This window comes from Diabrotica virgifera, chromosome 4 (genome assembly GCF_917563875.1).
Source record: "Diabrotica virgifera virgifera chromosome 4, PGI_DIABVI_V3a".
In the NCBI taxonomy this organism is placed as follows: Eukaryota; Metazoa; Arthropoda; class Insecta; order Coleoptera; family Chrysomelidae; genus Diabrotica; species Diabrotica virgifera.
The window spans coordinates 203,972,102-203,992,015 of NC_065446.1; the positions used below are offsets into that span (position 1 = coordinate 203,972,102).

The 19,914-nt window shown below is 34.9% G+C and overlaps 1 protein-coding gene across 1 annotated transcript in view; it reads left to right on the forward strand.

The window, feature by feature from the left end:
* LOC114346012 (protein couch potato) overlaps positions 1 to 19,914 on the forward strand; it is a 408,847-nt gene that overhangs the window by 104,695 nt on the left and 284,238 nt on the right. The window contains exon 2 of the mRNA XM_050649860.1: positions 7,985 to 8,062. Coding sequence (XP_050505817.1) covers positions 7,985 to 8,062 — 78 coding nt within the window. The remainder of the gene's footprint in view (positions 1 to 7,984; positions 8,063 to 19,914) is intronic.

The following is a 19,914-nucleotide window of genomic DNA, read 5'->3' on the forward strand; positions in this document are numbered from 1 at the left end:
AATAAAACGAGCCAAAAAGTCTTATGGCAGTCTATTAGACGAAGAGTTGAGCTTGAATTTAGGTACTTCGTAATGTTAAAAATTATATTTTTTACTTGTGTTTTTGAACCTTGAATATCGTCATTATTCGATTTTTTTTTCAGTTTTGATTTGTTTATTAAGTACTCGAAAACGATTAACTTTAGGGAAAAATTAAAAAAGACCTTTTTGTTTCCAATGATCCAAAGAACGTAAAATAATATCTACCTGGGCCGAAAAAAATTATTTTTATAATTTGTTTAAAACTTTTTTTTTTTAATATAGCAATAACTCCGAAATTAGGGCATTTAGGTATAGGAAATATAACATAAAAAATAATCAATATTTCTTATGGACTTAAAAACTCAAAAAATATACAGGGTATTCTATTCGAAATAAGAAAGTTCATTAGATTTCCAGAAAAACGGAAGATCTGAGAACAATGTAATTAGCACTATAATATGGGCCGCATTAGAAAACTCCTACCCACTAAAATCTATAAAAATCGTACAAGCGGTTTTCGAGCTAATTGAGTGTTTCCATACATCAAACTCACTCTGCATAATAATTTCTGAAAATAATTTTAGTGGATATATTATACGATACTACAAGATCTAATATTAGTGAATACATTATTAAAAACACAATCACATTTTAGCCAAGGAAAATTTAACTTTAATTAATATAATTCAACAGAAGTCCAAAAAATCATAACCAGAAAGAAGAATTCAGAGTGATAAGGTTCACCTGGTGGTCTAGGTAGCTCAGAGGTGAGTGTATCTGCCTTTGGCGCTTATCTATTTTGTATCTGGACTGCAGACCTATGCTCAAATCTGGTTACCTATGCTCAAATTTGAAGTAAGGAACATTAAGAAGTTTCACTAAACCTAAATGCTACAAATCTAGATCTGGTGATTGAATTAAAATGTACTGGGGTCATACTAGATTCAACGCTTACTTCTATTTAGCAAAAATAACGAATAACTACGAAATGCCCCCGGCACACTTGTCAAAATTGATTTTACCAGTTCTTATATAGACCGGAAATATAGAATGTCTATACAGCAGATGAAAACATTTTATTCATATTTTAACGAAGGATTTCCAAATTAGCTTTAAGTGAAAATGGTGTATGGTGGGGAAAGTACAACTTTCAGATATATAAATAATAAAAGCACATAGCAGGCAAAAAATATGGGGTAGGGGTAGGAAAAACTGGGAAGGGTAGTTTGTTATCTAACACATCAGAACAACACTCCCTAACGATTATGTCACAGGCGTGAAGTCGTTTCTTTGTTTTTCCTGTTTATTTTTTCACCTAAACTTTACGAATTATTAACAAATGTTATATTTAGTAACAGTTTGACATCTGTAGGCTAAAATGTTAGAATAATATATTCATAATTTTTAAATCAAGATAATTTTCCAATAATAATAAAATTAATAACACTTCTTCATTAAAAAGCTTCTTGATGTTTTCATTTTTGACAGTTTACCATCTAATCGCATGTAAATTATTATATTTTCATCACTTAAAAAAACGCCTTTGAAATAATTTTCTTCTGTCGTAATACGACATTAATTGAAGCTGGTGATCGATTGTGGATGACATAATTGAGGTAAAATTTTAGGTATACACAATAATAATATCATAACCTTATATTATAATCCTATATAAGAGAATATTATGTATCAAATAAAGCTTAATTAAAAATGAATTACCATTTACAATTTCGTTACAACACGAAACTACAGCCGCGTCATCATTCCAGTTCAATCAGAGAGTGCAGCAAGCACCTCTACCGGTTTCGAAACTTATTAGTCTCTCATCAGGAGGCACATATGCTGCTCTATCTGACCCAACTAGGACAAACCCCGGCGTGCAATCACGGATTGCAACGAACGAAATGGCAGGGATGCCCTAGCGGCAAGTGATAGCTTAAGTCTAGTCTCTAGTCTAAAACTTAATTACTTTCCTAATGCTCCAAACACATACTATATTTTTCTCTAATTAAAGCTTTATTTTAAGTTGAATATAAGTTGAATATGTGTACAAATAACTCAATTCTAACAGAACATAAAAAACACGACTCACCACAACTATCAGCCAAAATGTAGTTGAGATATTTTGGACATACGACTAGAAGAAGAGAAGGCATGTAGCGAATGACAGTTGAAGGCAACCTAGCGGGCAAAAGATCCAGAGGAAGACCTTCAGTACGAAGGTCGGACCAAATAAAGAACATGCTGTTAAAGTTTTATTGTTATTGTGATTTGGCTAAGAATTTAGATTGCGCGTAAACGATAAAACAGAGGAAATATGCAACAGAATAAAAGAAGAAAAATGGTGGAAAACAGAGCTCTATCGTGATATGGGAGTTTACAAGAAATGCTAGAGCACAAGAGGCCGAAAAAAATATTGGACTGGAATTCGCCGGGAAGAAGAGAAACAGGAAGAATGAGATAAAGTACAAAGAAAATGCTAATATAGATAGAGATCTATAATGGGAGCTCGTTATGAGAAAAAGCAGAAGAAAAATAATTACCGAGGTGACCAATGAAGTATCTGTTAACCCTCCGTTAGTCGCTAGGATAAACGGAGCATCAAGAGTCGCTACGGTGTCAGAGACCGACAGTTTAAAAAAATAGTAATTCCTATAAAATTCATACAAATATTTTATATTGTGTATAGGAATGACTGAAAAATATTTTTGAAAATGTTTTACTGAAAAACAACAGATATATCGTATAACAATGTACATATTGTTATTCGTAATATAAAAATATTCGCTAGGAACCATTTCCCATAATTCCAACAAAACGTTTTTGTTCGGCTTCAAAGGACATCTATAAATAAGACTTGACCAAAACTTACCGATAAAATGCAATAATAAGATGCTAAATATTTACCTGAACTGCAAGTTATGCCAATAAAGTAATAACCACACCGTTAGTCGCTACGGAGTCTTGCACCGAAAATAGCTATAAAACTCGCACAACTGTACCCAAGTAGGTAAGAATGCAGACATGAACATTTGCAGACATATGCATTCGCGGGAACAATATACGAATAGTTAATAATTTTTTTATGTTTATTAATTGTTTAAATAAAAAAAAAACGATTTTAATGAAAAATACTTAAATTCGCTTGTTTTTTTTACAATGTAGAAACTTGAAACTTTTACAGAGTGTAGCTAATTATATGAACTATACATAATTTTACTTTTTACGTTAATTGTTTACGTTATGCTCCATAAATAAACAATAAGTTTTAAATTTCTTGCCGATTCCGACTATTTTTCATGTTTGAACATCTTACATTGAAGGACAGGCTTACGTTGCATTTAGCCGAGTGCGATCATTAGAATGCCTGCGCATCGAAGAACTGCATTGCGAGAAATTAACAGGGTCTACACCGTGCAATAGTAAAGCATTAGAAGAGATGGAAAGACTGCGAAAACTGTAATAGGTGTAAATAATGATTTTGATTTAAGAAATGTATGAAGAAATTACAGAAAATGTACAATGTATGTATCAAATGTTGAAATAAATTCAAAAAATGTGTCTACCATACATCCTTTTTTTTTAATATGACAATATATTTTTATGTTGAAAAGGTAAGGTAAGACTACAAAGTAAAAAATAAAAAATATGAAAATTTTTTTTAAGAATTAGTCCTATCGCCAGTGGGGGTACAACGGCCTCCTTAATTCAGATGGACTTACCCAAGTTTTTTATGTATTTTGACCCCCTAGAACACGAATTTTCTGGGTAACAGTCGATCCAGATGTTGATAAGATTGTTATAAACGAAGAACTTGAATCACATAACAGCGATTTTTCGTTTTAACTTTTAAAGGTTAACCGCGTTTATCTCGAAAACTAGGCATCCTACGAAAAAACTTGTAAGACAATTTTTGCTGAGAATCATCCAAGAAATACAAAAAAATGTTTTGTTTTGCGAGAAATCGCTGTGATGTTATTCCTTAAGTTCATTGTTTATAACAATCTTATCGACATCGGGATCAACTGTTACCCAAAAATTCGTGTTCTACGGGTCAAACTACATAAAAAAAAACTTGAGTAAGTCTATCTGAATTAAGGAGGCCGTTGTACCCCCCTGGCGACAGGACTAAATCGCTTTTCTTTAGTTACGAGTAACTAAAATTAAAAATATTATAAAAAAATCAACTAAAAAGAAAAAAAAAATAAAAAAATCAAACTCAAAGGATTATTCGAAAAAAACTGTTAGACAGATTAAATATACAAAAATCTCACACATTCGTTAAAAAATTGAAAAAATCTAACACATTCGTCAAAGAAAAGCGTGGGGCGCGAAAAAAGAAAAAAATATCTATCCTCAAACCGTTGATTCCATGAGCCCCACGCTTTTCTTTAACGAATGTGTTAGATTTTTTCAAATTTTTTAACGAATGTGTGAGATTTTTGTATATTTAATCTGTTTAACAGTTTTTTTTTTTCGAATAATCCTTCGAGTTCTTTTTATTCTCCACCTTTATTAACATTATACAATGATATTATTTTAAGAAGTTCGCTTTTCGGGGTTGCTTCCCTATAATGGCCTAAATATTTACATCAATAATACAGCGTTATTTGCTATGAACAGATGATTTGAGTATAAATAAATCATTTGAGATCCCGTATTATAACGTGGATTTAGTTGGTCTTTTAGGTGTTTTTTTGCTTTTTTTGTGGAAACCAATATCCTTTGTCTGTGTTTCTAGAAAAGTTGCTCTTAATGCCATCCATTCTTTCTCGACGAATCTGCCCGACTCGTATTCTGCACTTTTCCGTTTACCCCTGTTGAGAGGTTGTTATTTTTCTTAAGGGATTTTTGAGATTTTTTTTTTAAATCTATGCGCTTCAGTGGTTTGAGACGGTTAACGTTAAATGTATTCATCTTTAGTTTCATAACAACTGGATTGTAATCGCCATTTGCATCTGCCCCAGAGTCCGTTATTGTTGATTTGACCGACATGCGGAGTACCGTATTTATCCCAGATTTAGCCATACGGCTCACACTCCCTCTAAGGGGAAAATAGACTCATCCCAGATACCTACGGTATCAAAAGGATTAAGCTCTGGTGGGACTCTTTCCATGTTATCAAGCTCTAGGTGACTTGGTATGCAGGTGTATCTCCCAAAAATTTTCGTACACTTCTGGCCGTCGCGAGTAGTACAGCTTTCTGCATGGTCTTATAAAGATGTTCATTCAGACCCAGCTTTTTGATGCTTTCGAGGAGGGTCTTCGGAATGACTTCAGTAGTAGACATAATAATCGGTACTGTCTGGGTACTTTCCATTCTCCATTGTCTCCGTATTTGAATTTCCAGATTTCTGTACTTGGCGATCTTTTCAGTAAATTTACTACGTAGATTATGGTTGTTAGGTTTTGTTAGGCACATCAATTAGTGTTGTTTTATGTATTATGTACATATGAATTATGTAATATATTAGTATTATATGCCACTGTTTGGTCTGTGAGCACAGTGCGGTCCCAGTATAGCTTGTAGTTGCCATCCTCAAGCATACTCTCAGGAACGTATTGATAATATGCGAGATGGTCCGTTTGGAGAAGTCCCAGTTTGATATCTATCCCTTGATGAAGGATCTTTCCAACTGAGGCATGCCGTTCCTTCTATTCAGTTGCAGCAAATGCCTGGCAGCCCCCGGTAATATGTTGGATGGTTTCTTGGGTTTGACATCCATATCGGCTTCTGTCGTTTTGACCCTGAGGGTCTTTGACGATATATTTCAGGTAATTTCTGGTTGGTATAACCTGATCCTAAATGGCCAGTAAGGATCCCTCCGTTTCAGGGAACATCCTTCCTGATGTCAACCAATAGTTCGACACTGTATTGTCGACATAGTCTTGGCTGACCTCATTGGGATGTCGCCGTGTAGAGGTTTACCCATCCAGGTGCGCATTTTTTTCGTCTTTAGTGAGGTGGTTTATGCGCATTTCTGGTTCCCTCAGTTTGATCGGTGTTGTGTCATCTACTGCGCAGATAGCACGATGTAGATTAGATGTCTCAGCCTGCATTTGAAAATAAGTTGTTAAGTTAGCAATTCGTTTGTCTAATTGCTCACCTATATCCAGAAGTCCTCTTCCTCCTAAATTCCGTGGTAATGTCGTTCTTTCTACTGCACTTTTGGGATGGTGTTTCTGTGCCTTTGTGAGGTGCGTTCTTACTTTTCGCTGAATATTTTCTATGTCCGTTTTTGTCCACCTAACAATGCCAAATGAGTAGCTAAGCGCGGAACATGCGTAGGTGTTTAGTGCCTTAAACAAATTTCTACTGTTAAGGTGTGAGCGAAGCAGCTGTTTTACACTTCGTATAAACTCAGTAGTTATCTCTGTTTTCATTTGCTTATGGTCAATTTTACGCTCTTGCTTTACTCCAAGATATTTATACATATCGTTTTCATACATGGCCTCTATATTCTGGCCATTTTGCATATCGAATCCTCCGTGCTGTACTTTTCCTCTGACTATATTTAAAATACGGCACTTGTCTAGTCCGAAGTGCATACTAATATCATTAGAAAAAGTTTCTCCACTTTTTAGCATCTCATCGAGTTGGTTTCCAGTGGAAGCCATTAATTTCAAATCATCCATGTACAATAAATGATTAAGCTTCGCCACCACATTTTTGTTATTTTTGATGCTAAAACCTGCGTCTGTGGAGTTCAATAGCTGAGATAGTGAGTTCATAGCTAGACAGAACCACAGAGGACTCAACGAATCTCCTTGAAACAGGCCCCGGCTGATTGAGATATTTTCAGTTTCGATGTTATTTTCACCAGGTGTTTGAAGGTGAATTCTAGTTTTCAACTCTGTTATGATATGCTCTAAAAAGGTCACTATATTATCATCGACTTTATATATTCTCAATATATCTATAAGCCATTCATGCGGCACTGAATCAAAGGCCTTCTTGTAATCAATGAAGGCAGTAAACAGATTAATCTTTTTGGAATATGCCTGGTTACAAAATGACTGAGTCGATAATGAGTTGTTCTTTGCAGCCCATGGAATCCTTAGCGCATCCTTTCTGTTGAGGCTCTATGATATTGTTCAGGTCACAGTGTTAATAGATACGCCGGGCTACACAGGATGTGACCAATTTATACAAAGTTGGAAGACAAGTAATTGGGCGGTATTTGGCTGGATCTTGGGTGTTATTTTGATCCTTCAGTATTAAATAAATGGTTCCCTGAGTTAGGAATGATGTACCGTATTTATTATTATTATTATGTAGTCGATCTGATGTCTAACTCGATCTTAGTTTAGAAATTGTAGTATTGCATTTAGGAGAGTGATATTGCGTGCAAAATTATATTAAACGGTTTTATTGATTGTGTATGTCGCCGATTCCAAGAAAATAATATGAAGTACAACAACTTTCTTAATAGGGCCAAATGGGTCAAACATATTGAACTGATTTATGTGGAGAAAATTTAGAATGGTCGTGTTGGATTAGTAGTAAACGTTTAACATTTTTATTACATGTCATATGAGGACTTGTACCAACAAGAATTAGTTGATATATGTTCCAATTTTCTTGTTTCGGTTGAACGTTTACAATTGATAGCATTCGAATTTCTCCCCTAAAATAATAACGTAATCTTTCATTGCGCGTTTAAATTTTTCAAAAATACTTATTTCAGAAATACTGCTCAGGCATTAGAAAAAAATGAATACATTTAAAACACATTGAAAATTTTGACAGGCGACATTTTGCGCATATGCCCTTAAATAAAAGTTGAAATCCCTTTACATAATAAATTAAGTATCTGACAAGTAATCTTTTATGCTTACTGCGGTAATATATGCCATACTTCTCTACGGAGATACAACAAAAGTAAAACAAATAATATTACAGTTAAAATGCTAATTTGAATCCTAATTATTCTCGAGAATTAAGAAACTTTTTTTGTTACAGGTGAGGACGTTATTTGTGAGTGGCCTACCAATGGATGCCAAGCCTCGGGAATTGTATTTGTTATTTAGAGCGTATGAGGTAAGAATAATTTAAATATATTTTAGTTTTTATTTATGCACGTTAATGAATTCGCCAGAGATATTAATTAGATGTTTTTGTAATCAAATTATTTTTGTGAAATAAAAAGTGTTACTTACTTCGCTACACGCTTAATGTAAAATTGCAAATCGTAGCAGTAATTCTTGTACATGAGCTCAAGTCTAGACTAACCAGGTCTCTTATAGTCCAGGCGGAATCTGTCAAAAAGGACACCATAATGGACAATTTCCCTAGGAATCTTTTTTTTTCTTGGAATCACTTCAGTATGTACCTTGTATCAGTAAACACGATACACGCCAGCCACAAACCTTGTAACGGGTAGTTCTGTAAATATATTAAAAATAATTATTATACACAGTTTACAACAAATAAAATAAAATATAATTCCGTCTTCTGCAAAGGAAAAACAATGTTAGACTTTATTACAGTTATCCGGTCATAATAGCAACATTAAAATAATACGATAAACAGTATATTTATACACAATAACAATCTCGCTACGTTAATCAACATAGCCCTATATTCCGATCCGAAGATCATTCCTCGCTACTACCGCCTATGCGATAACGATCATGACAAGACCCACGTCACTACTGTGGCGTCCGCCTAGGCATAGTCCCACCTCATATACGGTGCATCTTTTGCCAAGCCAGCTAATGCTAGTTCAATACGCTAGCAGCAGCTGTTGAGCCATGCTTAGTTGAATTCGCTAGCCACGGCTGATTTTATCATTCTTCTGGCTCCCTTAAATATGCTCTTGTTGCCACTAATCCTTCGATTTCCCCCAGCGGCGCTATGCGCCAACACGGATGCTCCTCCGTTCGTCTCTGGTAAAACAGCTCATCGCTTGTCATGTCATCACATCGTTACAACCTTAACCTTAATGTCTTATTTACCGAAATCTAAAAAAATCGAAAATTTTTGCTTTTTTCGTCCCATAATGTCCCAACTCAATATTGTTCCATCAAAAAAAATTATAGAAGATAAAAGTTTTGTTTTTTTAAGTTCACATAGCATTTCACTAGGTAGATATTGAAAATTTAATAATTGCACGGGACTGCACGCTGGGGTTTGTTTTGGTTGGATCGGGGAGAGCAGCATATGTGCCTCCTGATGAGAGACTAATAAGTTTCGAAACCGGTAGAGGTGCTTGCAGCACTCTCTGATTGGACTGGAATATGGTTCGGCTGTATTTTCGTTTTGCAACGAAATTGAAAATGGTTATTCATTTTTGATTTACATTTACTCTGTGTGGAGTATGAAGGGAACCAGTCTCGTTGGAACTTTACCGCGCTGAGCAGATGTGACGTGAATTGTAAATTGTAGAATTCCCTCATCTTCCTTAGTCTCAGCATCCGTATGGCTTGCAAATTGTAGAAGCCTCGGAGGTGTAACCAGAGAAGGTTCCCATTGTTTTCATTCTGGTGGGATATGTTATATGCCATTAGAGTGAAAACTTAGTCTTTTGCTAGCAGTTGCCGCTAGGGCATCTATGCCATTTCGTTCGTTGCAATTCGGGACTGCACGCTGGGGTTTGTTTTGGTTGGATCGGGGAGAGCAGCATATGTGCCTCCTGATGAGAGACTAATAAGTTTCGAAACCGGTAGAGGTGCTTGCAGCACTCTCTGATTGGACTGGAATATGGTTCGGCTGTATTTTCGTTTTGCAACGAAATTGAAAATGGTTATTCATTTTTGATTTACATTTACTCTGTGTGGAGTATGAAGGGAACCAGTCTCGTTGGAACTTTACCGCGCTGAGCAGATGTGACGTGAATTGTAAATTGTAGAATTCCCTCATCTTCCTTAGTCTCAGCATCCGTATGGCTTGCAAATTGTAGAAGCCTCGGAGGTGTAACCAGAGAAGGTTCCCATTGTTTTCATTCTGGTGGGATATGTTATATGCCATTAGAGTGAAAACTTAGTCTTTTGCTAGCAGTTGCCGCTAGGGCATCTATGCCATTTCGTTCGTTGCAATTCGGGACTGCACGCTGGGGTTTGTTTTGGTTGGATCGGGGAGAGCAGCATATGTGCCTCCTGATGAGAGACTAATAAGTTTCGAAACCGGTAGAGGTGCTTGCAGCACTCTCTGATTGGACTGGAATATGGTTCGGCTGTATTTTCGTTTTGCAACGAAATTGAAAATGGTTATTCATTTTTGATTTACATTTACTCTGTGTGGAGTATGAAGGGAACCAGTCTCGTTGGAACTTTACCGCGCTGAGCAGATGTGACGTGAATTGTAAATTGTAGAATTCCCTCATCTTCCTTAGTCTCAGCATCCGTATGGCTTGCAAATTGTAGAAGCCTCGGAGGTGTAACCAGAGAAGGTTCCCATTGTTTTCATTCTGGTGGGATATGTTATATGCCATTAGAGTGAAAACTTAGTCTTTTGCTAGCAGTTGCCGCTAGGGCATCTATGCCATTTCGTTCGTTGCAATTCGGGACTGCACGCTGGGGTTTGTTTTGGTTGGATCGGGGAGAGCAGCATATGTGCCTCCTGATGAGAGACTAATAAGTTTCGAAACCGGTAGAGGTGCTTGCAGAACTCTCTGATTGGACTGGAATATGGTTCGGCTGTATTTTCGTTTTGCAACGAAATTGAAAATGGTTATTCATTTTTGAAAATTTAATGTTTATTGTTTCAAAAATAGCAATTTCAAAAAAAGCTGCAAGAATTGAGTTTCTTCTTTAGATTTTTTCGACCCCTTAATATAACTTACAACCTTCATATTCCATCTAGAAAAAGTCTATAATACGATTGAAACGTTTGCTAAATTTTGGTGGAATTGTTATATTAGTTTTTGCGCAATAATTTTTCAATCCATGTTCAGCGAAAAAATTGCAAATTTTCAAAATTGTGCTGGGCCCAAATAAGCACTTTATCCTTTTCATTCACGGTGTACAATATATTGTACATCACTTTACTAATATCGAAATGACGTGACTCGTTGTTTCTATCCGCTTTATTCACAATGTACATTGTAGTGTACACATTTTAGTTTTAATTTCAAACCCTTGGCGTTGCTTCCATTTAACGTTGATTAGTTTTAAGTAAAAAAAATAATATTCAAGGAGCTAAGTTGTTGTGATCTTTACATCAATGTCTTGACGTAAGATGGTGTTTAGTAGCTTTTAGATTGGTTGCAAATGTTAGATATATTTTTGTTGATGACAAGAAACACTTGTATTTACTGTATTTACATTGCATCAGTTAATTTGTTTTTTCTATATTTGAGTAAACATTAGTGTACAATATATTGTCCACTGTGAATATGTGGAGGCGGTCGACAGGTATAGTACACAACCATACGTTATTTACAGTTGTCTATACTTCTTTTATTTTGCAGTATTAAAATATAAAAATGAGTAAAAGATAGCTGTTAAATGAAAAACAACTAATAGAGTTAATTGAGGCAGGCTTATTAGATATTGACCAGCTTAGCGATGACGACAATGACGACTATGGATGGGGGGAAAGGGAGAAAGAAGTTAGAGGTGATGAATAATGAGTTTAACGAAAGCAGTACATATAACGGGGAAGTTATTCATTCTGTTGTTGATGGCTAGGGAAAGGGAAGAAGTTTATTCATCGTCACACGTCGCTGAAGTTTTGATAAAATCAGACAAAGTATCCTCCAGAAAAGGGGGACGTCCTTTGGATACCAGAGAATCGACTTCATCTCCGTCATAGACAAAAAAATCAAAAACTAGAGCAGCAGCATAAGTAAGGCTGGATAGATTTGGTAATTTTCCAATTATAGATGACAAATTCTTTTCTTCTAGATGAAAATTCCCTAAATGTGGTTCTAGAACCAATTTTGTCTATAAAAAGTGCTGTATACCCTTATGTATTAAAAAAAAACAAAAGTGGTCTACGTTATATCGTACAAAGAAATAATTAGTTGCAGATATATGATTTTTAATTGGGTGGCCGTTTGCCAAAAGCTGATATGTCCATTTTCGATATTTTTCAGGAGAGAAAATTCAAATGTCCACGCTGTCCATCAAATCGCAGTTTTAGAAGTATTATATTCGGTTTTGAGTTTAATGTTTATACAGCCATTTATGAGTTCACATATAAGCTAAAACTGTAATTGTATGGCCGTCGTGGCCCTTTCAATTTGCTCTCCTGAAAAGTACCAAAAGTGGTGGACATATCTGCTTTTAGCAAACGACCACTGAATTATATTTTGTTTTCAAAGTCTCAAGAGCCACTACAATTCACTTACAATGTGCAAAATATTGTGCAGGTCGTACACACCGTTTGTTCACAATGTAAAATATACTGTATAATTCACATCCCTTAAAAGGGATAACAGGGAATTATTTTAGTACTCCAAAAAGTTTTAAAAAATGAAAGAAATATGTCTACCTAATTTCAAATTTTTGTCTTAAAAAACAAAAAGCATGAGCGAAAGGGTTATTTTGGGGTCGGGAATTTTATTTGTTATTTAGAGCATATGAGGTAAGAATAATTTCAAATGTATTTTAATTTGTATTAAGAGGATCGGTACGTATTTTCGGCTGCAATGCTATTCAAATGGGGATTAATTTTTTTCGAATCCTGAGAAAACTAATAAGTATTTTTGAAAAATTTAAACGCAGAATGAGAGATTACGTTATTAGCGAGGGCCGAAAGTCCCTGAGAACTTCTATAATGTTTATTTTAATAAGTTACAGGGGTGAAAAACTAAGAGAAAATTTAGTGTGATTTTTAATTTCAAATATATCATTCAAAATAAACTTTTTATTTATTCTAAGGGACTTTCGGCCCTTGGTAATAATTTAGTCTTTCATTCTGCGTTTAAATTTTTCAAAAATATTTATTGGTTTTTTCAGGATTCGAAAAAAATGAACACAATGCCGTGGTAATATTTTCCAAATCTATCTTTGTCTTACAACGCACTCAGCCGAATATAATATTGTCAGCATATATTGTCAGTCAGACACTGACAATCAGTGACAATTTTAAATATTTGACATTGCACCGGGAATATGTTGGGTTATTGATTAAATGTTATTGATATATAGTGTATTTGATAAATAATTGATTTAAGACGTGAACTTAATAAAAAGTTATTTATTGTGTATTATTTGTGGAAGATCCAAGCAGAGAATACATCAGGATAATATATTCTGTGATCCAAGTATTTTGTTGTTAAAAATGTTCAAAATTGTAAGCGTTCCATAACAATATATTATTAAAAAATCACTTTAACACTTTTCCTCTTTTCTGGATTGAGTATTAGTCTTTGTTGTACAAATAAATTATTACAATCACTGAATACATAGTTAGTGAAAAAAATATCACATTTATTAACTGAATTATTAATTTACAATTTTAAAAATAACAGTTATCCAAGAACATTCAAAACCCATCTCTGTAAATTAATGATGACATTTTCAAGTAGAATGACATTCTAGTATTGTTTACATATCCATACCAGTGTGAATTTTACTACACGTAATTTGCCGTGTAAAAACAGAAAAAGTAGGGATACACGTAAAATATTTGCGAATTATGTACCCATAGCTTTAATGGACGTTAATGAGTTCGCCAGAGAGCTGAATTAGATGTTTTGCAATCAAATTATTTTTGTGAAATCATAAAGTTATTTGTTGTTTACTTCGCTACACACTTAAATTTCTAGTACACTTAAGAAGACCAAAAATAAGCAGTTTTTCAAGATTTTTTTTTCTCAGAACCTTTATTAAAAATGAACGTAAAACTTTTTACATATTAATACCTAACTCTTAGAGAATACAAAAAATATATCTGTTTTCATTTATGGACGTACACTAATATTGTAGAGGGCGCCAAAGTCGAGGCCTCGAAAAAAAGTAGTTACGATGGCGGACAGTTAATCTCAGGATTGGGATCTGTGAACCAAAAAAATCGTACGGCATTTGAAAAAGTAAGGTTTCTTACGTGACAATTTATCACCGTTACTGAAAAATTTCGCAAAAGAAAAGATTTTACGGAAATTTTAAAAAAATATGTGAAAAAATCGCCCGTTTTTCTTCAGTTTTTCATGATTCAAAAATATATATTTTCTATTTTTTGGTCAAATTGTGGTAAACTGGCACCTTCCTTTTTCAAATTCAATACGATTTTTTTGTTTCATATATCCCAATCCTGAGATTAACTGTCCGCCATCATTTTTCGAGGCCTCGAATTTTGCGCCCTATACAATATTAGCGTACGTGCATAAATGAAAAAAGATATATTTCTTGTACTCTCTAAGAGTTAGATATTAATATGTAAAAAGTTTTGTCTTCGTTTTTAATAAAAGTTCTGAGAAAAAAATTCCTGAAAAAAATGATTACTTTTGGTTCTCTAAAGTGTACTAGCACCTTAAGGCCATGGGTACATAATTCGCAAATATTTTACGGCTATCCCTACCTTTTCTGTCTTTACATGGCAAATTACGTGTAGTAAAATTCACACTGGTATGGATATGTAAATATTACTAGAATGTCATTCTAATTGACAATGTCATAACTAACTTAAAGAGATGGTTTTTGAATGTTCTTGGATAACTGTTGTTTTTTGTATAATTGCAAATTATTAATTCAGTTAATAAATGTGATAATTTTTTCACTAACTATGTATTCAGTGATTGTAATAATTTATATGTACCGGTACCTACAACAAAAACTAATACTCAATCGAGAAAAGAGGAAAAGTGTTAAAGTGATTTTTTAATAATACACGTCTTAAATCAATTATTTATCAAATACACTATATTTATATCAATATTATTTAATCAACAACTCAAAATATTCACGATTCCTGTCAAATATTTAAAATTGTCACTGATTGTCAGTGTCTGAATGACAATATTCTGACAATATTCTATTCGACTGAGTGCATTGTATGACAAAGGTAGATTTGGAAAATATTACCACGAACATTGTGTTCATTTTTTCGAATCCTGAAAAAACCAATAAATATATTTGAAAAATCTAAACGCATAATGAAAGACTAAATTATTACCGATGGCCGAAAGTCCCTTAGAATAAATAAAAAGTTTATTTTGAATGAGATATTTGAAATTAAAAATAACACTAAATTTTCTCTTAGTTTTTCACCCCTGTAACTTATTAAAATAAACATTATAGAAGTTCTCAGGGACTTTCGGCCCTCGCTAATAACGTAATCTTTCATTCTGCGTTTAAATTTTTCAAAAATACTTATTAGTTTTCTCAGGATTCGAAAAAAAAAGAATCCCCGTTTGACTAGCATTGCAGCCGAAAATACGTACCGATACTCTTAATGTAAAATTGCAAATTGTTGCAATAATTTAAGTACATGAGGACAATCCAAACCTTAACTACTGACGTGGATGTTTCAGGACGTAGACTCTGACTTGCGGTATGTCAGACCGTTGCCCAGTTTCCTTTGTTTTCAATGTAAATGTGTCTTAGATCACTCTATTTATTTTTTACATCAACTACGGAATGATTCTTCACACTGATGTAGAATAAAATACTACTCCAAATAAAATGATATTTATTTTTTTAAGAAAATTATGAACATATGCTTAACATTAAAAAATGGTGGAGGTTCTTACAAAATCCTTTATAAACTGAATCACAAAAAATCTTGAGTATTGGTATCTCAAAAAAAGGTAAAATAGTGCTTTCCACTTGAAGGTGGAACAACTAGATGAACTTGCTGCCATACTAATAGCGAAGGAATACACTGGACTACTTTTAACTATAGAAACGTAAGCACTGACATGAAATACGTGATACCGCATGATAACTTTATGTCAACGTAGCTCAAAAACTAAACCATACCGTGTTTTCAATTGTTGAATTTATTCACTGCACACTGTAGCTGAGCCGCGGTGTGCATCATCATCATCATCATCATGGCTTATTCACTCCTGGCGGTGTGTTTGCCGCCCTTTTGGGCCCTCTGATTCATTTGTTGCGGAGAATCAGTCCGCTGTTGTCTTTTATTATTATAGCAGCGTGTGTGACTTGGCTTTGTCTACAACTTTTCTCCATTCTTTCCGGTCCTTACAACGCTCCTTCCAATTGTAGATTCTCAGCTTCTTTATGTCTCCTAAGACTTGATCTCTCCATCTTGTTTTGGGTCTTCCCTTTGGTCTCCCTGTTGTTGGTCTCCAGCCAGTTATTCGCTTTAGCGTAGAGTCTGGGTTAGCTCTTTCTGTGTGTCCCAGCCACCTGAGCCTCTGCGCCTTCACGAACTTGATTATGTCTTCACCCTGGATGACTTCTTTAATCTCTTCATTCGTTAATCTTCTAAATTCGCCTACACTTATCCTCACCGGTCCCATTATTCGTCGAATTATCTTTCTCTCTAAGATTTCTAATCTCATTTTATCTTTTTGTGTTAGGCATATCGTCTCTGCACCATAGGTGATCACTGGCCTGATTGCAGTCTTGTAAATTTTTAATTTGGTTGTCTTACTAATGTGTTTTTCTTTCAAGAATTTTTGGTAGTTCCAAGAGGTTTTATTACCCAGTAGGATGCGTTCATTTATTTCATCCGTTCTCTCATTTCTGCCATTCACCATCACTCCCAAATATTTGAAACCATGTACACTTTCAAATGTATATGCTCCAAGCTTAATTTCTTTCTCGATGTTCGTATTCTCTCTTGAGCACTTGAGGTATTTCGTTTTGCTTTGGTTTATTACTAGCCCTCTCTTCTTTGCTTCTTTATCTAGTATTAATATTATATTCTGCATGGTTTTTAAATCTCTAGTAACCAGTGCAATATCGTCTCTGCATACGCTATCATTTGGGCTGAAGATTCGATAATTGTTCCCCTAATTTTGGCTGCTCTTACTGCACCCTCTATGACAATGTTAAATAATGATGTTGATAGGGAGTCTCCCTGTCTGACACCTACCTCCATTTGTACTTCATTTGACGGACCTTCCCTTGTTAATATTCGTGCTTTGGATTCCTTCATCGTCATTTTCGTGAGACTTACTAGCTTTTCTTGAATGCCCAGTTGCTTCATATCATTAATTAGCTCCTCCCTTATTACACTGTCAAAGGCTTGCTTGTAGTCAATAAACAGTATATGTAGATCTATTCCATGCTCGTAACTTTTTTCGACGATTTGCGTTACAATGTGTGTTGCATCTATTGTTGACTTACCTTCTCTGAATCCATGTTGGTATTCACCTATTTTTGTTCTCGTTTCTTTTTCTATTCTTTGTCTGATCAAATTAGTTAATATTTTGTACATTGTATTTAATAGCGTGATTCCCCTGTAGTTAGTGCATTTCGTCTTGTCACCTTTTTTAGGGATTGGTGTTATCAGGGCGTAATTCCAGTCGTTCGGCATGCGTTCTTCTTCCCATATTCGTTCTATCAGCTTGTGGATTCTGTGGGCTAGTTCCTCTCCCCCTTTCTTGAAGAACTCATTTATAATGTCGTCTGGTCCTGCTGCTTTCCTTGTCTTTAATATGTTTATGGTCGCCAATGCTTCGTTGTATGAGGGAGGCTCTGATTGTTCTTCATTCCTATTTACTCTTTGTTCTTCATTTTCTGCATTTTCAGCATCGCCTTTCTTTTTGAACCGTTCTCTATAGTGTGTTTCCCATTCCTTTTTTCCAATATTTGCCGGAAACTTTGTCTTATTCTGTGCTTTTATGTGTTTATATAGTCTTGCATTATCGTTACTATTAGCTTCGAGTTCCAGCAGTAAGTCTTCAATCCATTTCTTCTTTTTAGTTCTGCAACATTTGTCTGACTCTTTCTTTTTCTCTTTATAGTGTAGGAGATCTTCTTGTTTCCCTGTGGCCGACTACCTGTGTCTTGCTTGGTCCTTGCCTTTACTAGCTTGCTCGCATTCTTCATCGTACCAATCTTTTCTTTTATTGTCGTTCATTAGTCCTATCGTCTCCTCTGCTGCTGTTAAAATACTATCTTTTATGTCTTCCCATGTTTCATCTATGTCCGATGGTTTTAGGACTAGTAGTTTTTCTTCCAACTTAGTGCAGAATTTTCTGTTTGCATTATCTGTGTTTAGTTTTGACCTATTCCACCTCTTTCTTTTCTTTCTGTCGTTTTTGTCTTTAAGTATCTTCAATTTCATGTCGCCTATCACCAAAATGTGATCCGAATCAGCATTGGCTCCCCTGTAGGACCTCACATTCTGTACAATTGTTCTCCATTTTTTTGAAATTATGATGTGGTCTATTTGGTTTCCATCTGTCCTTCCAGGTATTAGCCACGTTACTTTGTACTCTTTTTTGTGCTTGAATTGGGTGCTAATAATAAAAGTATTGGTTGCTGCTGCTAGATTACATATTCTCCTGCCATTGTTGTTCGTATTTTGATGGATCGTTTCTTTTCCTGCGATTTCTCTGTTCGTGTCTTCTTTCCCTATCTTTGCGGTAAAGTCTCCTAATACGATTAGTATGTCGTTCTTTGGTATTTCTTCGTACAATTCTTCAAGTTTCTCATAGAATTTATTCTTTTCTTCTTCGGGTGCATTTTCTGTAGGTGCATATATATTAACAAATGTTAAATTTGCTTGTTTATTTTTCATTCTTATATATGATATTCTTCCATCAACCGCTTTAAAGTTAATAATCTTGTCTCTTACGCTATTACTAACTAGAAAGGCGGTTCCATTGCGACCCTGTTTGCTTTCTCCTGCGTAGTACATTGTGTAGTTTCTTCTATTGATCATCCCTTCTCCTGCCCACCTTATTTCTTGTAGCGCTAGTATTTCCATCCTGTATTTTGTCATTTCTTTTGCCCACTCTTCCATTTTGCCTGGTCTTAGAAGTGTTTTGATGTTCCACGTTCCTATTCTTATTTTCCTGTTTTTGTCTTTTATTTTTTTTGTTTTGTTTTTGCGTCTTTTCTTACAAAACATTTTCATGTCCGTATTCATTGCCAACTCCGTTATACTGTCGCCGTCTTTTGTTATATGTTTTGTTAGTTTTTTGACGTCATTTTTATCAATTTTCCGCTTGGATCTATATTATCAGATAGGGGGATCTGTCGTTTATTGTCCTAGCGTTACTCTTCTTCTCTTCAGGTTTCCTCCAGTAATTTACATCCATGCCTTCTAGTTGCTCCAGTGAGAACAGTTCACCATTTATCCATAATTTGTTGTATTTTAGTGCGGCTGTGTGTCCTTTCTGGCGTACCATTTTCATGTGCTGGAGAAGATGCTTCCTTTCTTGTAGTATTTTTTTCGGGAAGTCCTCATTGATATATATTTTAGTTCCTCTTAGGTTTTTAGCAGCCTTCAGAATTTCTTCTCGTAGATTCCTTTTTCATTTCTAATAAGATGGGTCTGGGTGCATTTTGGGGATCACCTTGTCTACCTATTCTTCTCATCTTTACTAGTTCTTCATCTAGGTTTGTTTGTACGTCGATTTTTCCATTATCCCCTTTATCTTATTTATCATCTCTTGTTCGCTTTCTGTTTGGTTTTCTTCGACCCCCTGTATTATTATGTTTATTCTTCTGGCTTGTCTTTCCAGTAATTCGATTCTAACTTCTTGTTCCGTGATTTTAGTTATCATTGCTTGTTTTGCGCTAAGATCAGTTGCTACGGAAATGAATTTGTCAACATCTAGGACCGTTTATTATGCCCTTTTTGAGTCTCATCTTCGGTACGCCCTTCCATTCTGGGGTAGGTGTTGTGCGACTCAATTTGAGCGTATTTTTAAACTACAAAAGAGAGCTCTTCGTTACTCCCTGAGACTCAATAGCAGAGTTCATTGCCAAGAATTCTTTAAAAAATTTAAAATATTAACTCTTCCTTCTTTGTTTGTTTTTGAATCCGTTTGTTTAATCCGCAAACATGCATCAGAAGGTCCA